The sequence below is a fragment of the Eleutherodactylus coqui genome, chromosome 7 (assembly GCF_035609145.1).
Source record: "Eleutherodactylus coqui strain aEleCoq1 chromosome 7, aEleCoq1.hap1, whole genome shotgun sequence".
Lineage (NCBI taxonomy): Eukaryota > Metazoa > Chordata > Amphibia > Anura > Eleutherodactylidae > Eleutherodactylus > Eleutherodactylus coqui.
This window is the reverse complement of record NC_089843.1, coordinates 14,357,366-14,365,492: the sequence shown is the minus strand read 5'-3', so window position 1 is coordinate 14,365,492 and position 8,127 is coordinate 14,357,366. Positions and strand designations below refer to the sequence as shown.

The 8,127-nt window shown below is 52.7% G+C and overlaps 1 protein-coding gene across 1 annotated transcript in view; it reads right to left on the bottom strand.

Moving 5' to 3' along the window:
• Positions 1 to 3,258, bottom strand: part of CDC25B (cell division cycle 25B) — a 14,306-nt gene extending 11,048 nt beyond the window's left edge. The window contains exons 1-2 of the mRNA XM_066574699.1: positions 2,872 to 3,258; positions 17 to 114 (exon numbers count right to left, since the gene is read on the bottom strand). Coding sequence (XP_066430796.1) covers positions 17 to 114; positions 2,872 to 3,005 — 232 coding nt within the window. The 5' untranslated portion in view covers positions 3,006 to 3,258. The remainder of the gene's footprint in view (positions 1 to 16; positions 115 to 2,871) is intronic.
• Between the last annotated feature and the right edge of the window lie 4,869 nt (positions 3,259 to 8,127).

The window sequence follows — 8,127 nt, the reverse complement described above, 5'->3', positions numbered from 1 at the left end:
TCGTTATAGAACCTACCGGAATCAGAGGACTCGGTGGACTCGGTGCGGGTCAGCGAGGACATCTGACTCAGGCGGGACGGCAGGTCCCTTTTTCTTTTCGGTGTGTCATCCAGGCTGTAAGACAAAAGATTATAAAGACGTCAGTCATCAGGAAGGAATGGGGGGGGGGGGGAATGGGGAGAACTACAAGCCTCAGCAAAGCCTGGGCCATATTAAATCACCAAGCCAAGATGAACCCTCAGTATGCCCACATGTCGTGCACCAATGCTAAAGACCCTGTTAGCAATATTGTGACCACTAGGGGCGCTCCTGCGCTTCATACCTGATGACCCATGGTCAAAAAAAAGTTTCCATCCCTCCCCTAGAAGTTATCGGATGGATAAAAACTTTCTGTGATTGAAACCTGGATTACAAAATCAGAGCAAAACTTATTGTGGAGGACCGACCCCGTGTAGGGAAGCTCTACTACCCTGTTGTATCCAAGCTAGAGGCAGTACAAGATGTGATACGGGTGGGCATGGGGGCTCTAGTACCCCCCCTAGCTTGGCTACAAGATACATAGCAGGCCTCATACACCATACAGCGGCCCACCAGTATACAGATACTCCATAGCAGGCCTCATACACCGTACGGCGGCCCCCCCAGTATACAGATACTACATAGCAGGCCTCATACACCGTACGGCGGCCCCCCAGTATACAGATACTACATAGCAGGCCTCATACGCCGTACGGCGGCCCCCCCAGTATACAGATACTACATAGCAGGCCTCATACACCGTACGGCGGCCCCCCCAGTATACAGATACTACATAGCAGGCCTCATACACCGTACGGCGGCCCCCCCAGTATACAGATACTACATAGCAGGCCTCATACACCGTACGGCGGCCCCCCCAGTATACAGATACTACATAGCAGGCCTCATACACACACCGTACGGCGGCCCCCCGAGTATACAGATACTCCATAGCAGGCCTCATACACCGTACGGCGGCCCCCCCAGTATACAGATACTCCATAGCAGGCCTCATACACCGTACGGCGGCCCCCCCAGTATACAGATACTACATAGCAGGCCTCATACACCGTACGGCGGCCCCTCAGTATACAGATACTACATAGCAGGCCTCATACACCGTACGGCGGCCCCTCAGTATACAGATACTACATAGCAGGCCTCATACGCCATACAGCGGCCCCTCAGTATACAGATACTCCATAGCAGGCCTCATACACCGTACGGCGGCCCCCCCAGTATACAGATACTCCATAGCAGGCCTCATACACCGTACGGCGGCCCCCCCAGTATACAGATACTACATAGCAGGCCTCATACACCGTACGGCGGCCCCTCAGTATACAGATACTACATAGCAGGCCTCATACACCGTACGGCGGCCCCCCCAGTATACAGATACTACATAGCAGGCCTCATACACCGTACAGCGGCCCCTCAGTATACAGATACTACATAGCAGGCCTCATACGCCGTACAGCGGCCCCCCCGAGTATACAGATACTACATCGCAGGCCTCATACACCGTACGGCGCCCCCCCCAGTATACAGATACTCCATAGCAGGCCTCATACACCGTACGGCGGCCCCCCCAGTATACAGATACTACATAGCAGGCCTCATACACCGTACGGCGGCCCCCCCAGTATACAGATACTACATAGCAGGCCTCATACACCGTACGGCGGCCCCTCAGTATACAGATACTACATAGCAGGCCTCATACGCCGTACGGCGGCCCCTCAGTATACAGATACTACATAGCAGGCCTCATACGCCGTACAGCGGCCCCTCAGTATACAGATACTACATAGCAGGCCTCATACGCCGTACAGCGGCCCCCCCGAGTATACAGATACTACATAGCAGGCCTCATACGCCGTACAGCGGCCCCCCCGAGTATACAGATACTACATAGCAGGCCTCATACGCCGTACAGCGGCCCCCCCGAGTATACAGATACTACATAGCAGGCCTCATACGCCGTACAGCGGCCCCCCCCCGAGTATACAGATACTACATAGCAGGCCGTACAGCGGCCCCCCCCTGAGTATACAGATACTACATAGCAGGCCTCATACGCCGTACAGCGGCCCCCGAGTATACAGACATATAGCAGGCCACACACCAGTAATAATTATCTGTATTTGTATAGCGCCAACATATTCCGCAGCCCTTACAGAGACAGGGGATACAGAAAGACAAAATACAATTACAGAACCTCGGTTACATAGTAATCAGCTGATGGAAACAATAGGGGGTGAGGGTCCTGCTCCAACGAGCTTACATACTACAAGTAATGGGGTGCGGGTCCTGCTCCAACGAGCTTACATACTACAAGTAATGGGGGGATACAGAAGGTAAAGAGGCTGGAGATGGGCACAGTATACAGGTACTACATAGCAGGCCTCATACTATACAGCAGCAGTACCCCCACATGTACATCAGTATACAGGTACTACATAGCAGGCCTCATACACATCTGTATACCACTACTATATAGTATACATAAACTTACATAGATGTCTATACCGGGTGCATCATCTATAAACCCAGCACAGCAGTATACAGCATGCACCCCGTATACACCGCGCTGCACCCCGTATACACCGCGCCGCACCCCGTATATTGCATGCACCCCGTATACACCGCGCCGCACCCTGTATATTGCATGCACCCCGTATACGCCGCACCCTGTATATTGCATGCACCCCGTATACGCCGCACCCTGTATATTGCATGCACCCCATATACACCGCGCCGCACCCGCACACATCTGTATACTGGCCATCAGCAGGCCTGCACCCCCCATATACGGGACGCATCACCTCTATATACAGCACCCACACTCACCTCCCGAGGCCGGCGAGACGGTTCATGGTGAAGGCCAGGTTGGTGACCGGGGACAGGACTCCGCCGGAGTCCGGGAGCAGCAGGCTGCGGGGGCGCACGGGGCGGCCGGGGCTCCTCTCCTCCAGCAGCTCCATCGTTCAGAGCGGTCACCAGGTGAATGTGCGGGGGATGCAGGAGGGTCAGCCGGGGGATGCAGCAGGGTCGGCCGGTGCCCGGAGGCTGCAGCAAGAGGGTCGGCCGGGGGATGCTACAGCCACCCGCTGCAGGGAGCGTCCAGGTTGCAGGCGGCGGACCCCCTGATGGCAGCAGTGGTGGTCGCTGGGCTCCCGCTGTCGCTCCGCCGCCGCCCGGCCTCTTCCTCCCGGCCGACGTCTTCTTTGCACTTATATATTCGAATCATAACACAACCAGGCGGCGCGGGGAGAGCCAATGACCGGGGCCGGGGAGGAGCCAGACGGCCCGGGGAGCCAATCAGACAGGTCTGGGGAGTAGCCAGTTAGCCAGGGGAGCCAATCACACGGCTCTGGGGAGGAGCCGGCCGGGGAGGAGGAGCGAGCACTGCAGTGTACTGAGGTCACCTGGTGTCACGTACTGATACAATATAATGTTATTACAGTCCTGGCATCGGGGGAGGGGGGCTGTAATAACCCCATATAATATACTCAGTGACAGCTCTCTGTGAGGACCACCCAAAGCTGCACTGACCGGGGGTCCCAGGGCAGCTGGTCAGTGTGTCTGGTGGGCCTGTCAGGCTGGGGGTCTTCGGTAGGCAGTACACGGTCTGGGGGTCTTCGGTAGGCAGTACACGGTCTGGGGGTCTTCGGTAGGCAGTACAGGCCGCACGTTCTCTTCTGTGAGGTCGCCATAAACTGGCGCATTATTTGTGATGGGCGCGTTAATGTGAAGGCCATGGGATGTTTTCATTGAAGAAACAGCCGATTTCCCACCAATCAGATCTCCGTCGCCGTGGAAATCAGCGCCAGATTGGTTCAAGTGGCGCCCAACATGGCGCTCGCCCGTGTAAAGGCAGCCTTATAGCACACGGACGTACAAAAGGCTGCGCCCAAGATTCCCAACTCGAATCAGACGGCACACGGACGTCCCGACCACGAGCGGCGCGTTGGGCGGGGCACCGGCTTGTGTTACCATCAGAAGGAAAAACGTCCTATGTGGCATGTGACCAAGCCATGCCAGCGCAAATACCAGTGTGCGCTGTGCAAAAAACAGCGCAGCAGCGAGCGCATTACGTTACACGATCCTCTGTCAAAACCCTTAGGCTTATAATAAGAAAGACGTCAGGCAGCAGGTTTGGTGCGGTTGTATTTTATGCATTCATGAGAATACACAGATCGTAATGCCTCCTCAACACACAAGATGGCGACGTTTCGACTCTAAAGAATGAGTCTTTGTCAGGGGGAGACTGTGACTGATGCCTCATACAGGGGGAGACTGTGACTGACGCCTCATACAGGGGGAGACTGTGACTGATGCCTCATACAGGGGGAGACTGTGACTGACGCCTCATACAGGGGGAGACTGTGACTGATGCCTCATACAGGGGGCGACTGTGACTGATGCCTCATACAGGGGGCGACGGTGACTGACGCCTCATACAGGGGAGACGGTGACTGACGCCCTTATACAGGGGCAACTGTGACTAACTCTTCATATAGGGGGCGACTGTGAACGGCGCTTCATATAGGGGGCGACTGTGACTGACGTCTCATACAGGGAGCGACTGTGAATGACGCCAACTGTGACGCTTCATACAGGGGGCGACTGTGACTGACGCTTCATATAGGGGGCGACTGTGACTGATGCCTCATACAGGGGCGACGGTGACTGACGCCTCATACAGGGGAGACGGTGACTGACGCCCTTATACAGGGGCAACTGTGACTAACCCTTCATATAGGGGGCGACTGTGAACGGCGCTTCATATAGGGGGCGACTGTGACTGACGTCTCATACAGGGAGCGACTGTGAATGACGCCAACTGTGACGCTTCATACAGGGGGAGACTGTGACTGATGCCTCATACAGGGGGAGACTGTGACTGACGCCTCATACAGGGGGAGACTGTGACTGATGCTTCATACAGGGGGAGACTGTGACTGACGCCTCATACAGGGGGAGACTGTGACTGATGCCTCATACAGGGGGAGACTGTGACTGACGCCTCATACAGGGGGAGACTGTGACTGATGCCTCATACAGGGGGCGACTGTGACTGATGCCTCATACAGGGGGCGACGGTGACTGACGCCTCATACAGGGGGCGACGGTGACTGACGCCTCATACAGGGGAGACGGTGACTGACGCCCTTATACTGGGGCAACTGTGACTAACCCTTCATATAGGGGGCGACTGTGAACGGCGCTTCATATAGGGGGCGACTGTGACTGACGTCTCATACAGGGAGCGACTGTGAATGACGCCAACTGTGACGCTTCATACAGGGGGCGACTGTGACTGACGCTTCATATAGGGGGCGACTGTGACTGACGCCTCATACAGGGGCGACTGTGACTGACTCCTCATACAGGGACATGCACCCTATATATGTACACCCTACATCACTGCACGTTATATTTATGTAAAACCTTTGTCACTGCACCCCATATATGTATAACCTACGTCCCTGCACCCCATATATGTACACCCCATATCACTGCACCCCATATATGTGCACCCTACATCCCTGCACCCCATATATGTACACCCTTTGTCCCTGCACCCCATCTATGTATAACGTACTTCCCTGCACCCCATATATGTACACCCTATGTCCCAGCACTCCATATATGTACACCCTACGTCCCAGCACCCCATATATGTACACCCTACGTCCCAGCACCCCATATATGTACACCCTACGTCCCAGCACCCCATATATGTACACCCTACGTCCCAGCACCCCATATATGTACACCCTACGTCCCAGCACCCCATATATGTACACCCTACGTCCCTGCACCCCATATATGTACACCATATATGTACACCCTTTGTCCCTGCACCCCATATATGTACACCCTACATCACTGCACCCCATATATGTACACCCTACATCACTGCACCCCATATATGTACACCCTATGTCCCTGCACCCCATATATGTACACCCTATGTCCCTGCACCCCATATATGTAAACCCTACGTCCCTGCACCCCATATATGTACACCCTACGTCCCTGCACCCCATATATGTACACCCTACATCACTGCACCCCATATATGTACACCCTACGTCACTGCACCCCATATATGTGCGCAGAATAGCGCTGGGTTTGAACAGTAAAAATTCTCCACATGGACGAAGACTTACAACTTGTACATGTGCAGATATGCTCGGCTGCAGTAAGCGTATTTGCGCATACGTTAAGCCTATTACATATGTAACATATTGCTGTCTGTAGACCTGATGACTGCTGGCTGCACTGATAGCACCTCTCCCAGGTAGGTGGATGGCAGGTATGTACAGGGGAGCACAGGACAATGCCATTGTACAGACATTCCTGGGGCACCTGCGGAGCGATTACCACAACTGCCTGATACCATTCATCTGCTAAGTGATCACACCCCTCCATATGCCAGCAGGTAAACACTTCCCACTATCTGCTCATGCATAATACATGATCATGGCCAATGCAGATAACCAGTGTCAGGCAGCAGCTGTGAAAGCACATGCATAATGAGTGCAGAGCTATACAGAAGGGGTCTGGGTACAATATAGCAAATCCTCAGGACTTCAGACGGCCGTAAAGACTTCGGAAACATAAAACCACTGAAAAGGTCACGTTTTTTACCGTCTAAATTTTGCGCTATGGCACGTGGTTAGAAAACAAAAAGCTGAAGGATACGTCCTGCCATATCTTCTCGTGTGTAATAATATTGTGCGAGAAATACTAGTTTCATTTCGTTATGTTCTGCTGACATTAAGTTATAGAACTTATTATCGTATATCATTGCCCTTGAGCAATGCCCTCCACCGGCTGCGGACTATGATGTCCTCATGGGGTATGAGCTACAATAAAACCCGTTCTGTGATGTCATCATGGTGCGCAGTCTACATCATGGTATATAGGCTATAGATAACACTTATGACCAGCTGCAGGGAGCAGTGTAGATGTCACCCCCATCCTGTGATGTCATCATGGTATATAGTCTATAGAGAACACTCATCACCAGCTGCAGAGAGCAGTGTAGATGTCACCCCTGTCCTGTGATGTCATCATGGTGTATAGTCTATAGATAACACTTATGACCAGCTGCAGGGAGCAGTGTAGATGTCACCCCCATCCCGTGATGTCATAATGGTGTATAGTCTATAGAGAACACTCATCACCAGCTGCGGGGAGCAGTGTAGAGGTCATCCTGTTCTGTGATGTCATCATGTAAAAACTTCTTATGCGCCTTTTACACAAATGATTGTTTTTTAAATGAGCGCCCGAGCGCCTGACGTCACCGCTAGATGTTCGCGCTCATGCAGAATGTTTAGACAGGGAGATCATTGCTGAATATCACGGACTTCTCGCTGACTTCGTGCTCAGTGCTTCACATTTCTATGTAGACACGGAGCAGCGAGCGTCTAGCCGCAACAATTATTGCGCATTGTTGTTCGTGTGAACAAATTTTGAGCGACAGCCATTACCTGTAGATGCGCCAAACATTCCAGAATGATCTCTGAGGACACAATGGGCACATTCGCGCAGGAACTTCTATTGTTCTCCTTTGTCTGCCGGAGATACAAATCATAAAACTGGAAGTTTCATCATTAATAATCGGAAATTACAGAAACCAAGTCAAACGGAAATCAAAGATGGCGGTGGGGGTCTACAGCTGCCTCATTACAGTCCACGCTCTGCTGGTGCGTATTGGGGCTGTGTATTACACGCATATTTTTAATGTGTGTAAGGGCAAAAACAGGCGGTTGACCGCACAACTACATTCCCAACACCGTTGCGGCGTTGCGTGTAAACGGGTCTTTTTTCTCCTCGGAGTACACAAACTCCACGCTTAAATAAAACTGCAAGAAGAGGGGTCCTGCCCGTCCTTCCTGCAGGACGTATTAGCGGGTGAGAATCCCCATAGTAAAAACTAAACCATTGTAGTCAGTGGTTTTGTTCCGTCCCGCTGTGCGCCGCGATATTCACAACGGGACGAAACCATTGATTTCAATACTTACATTTTCACTGAATGTTCCTAAAAGCCCATTGATTGACATCGAACCATTCAGATACACGACTTTTTTT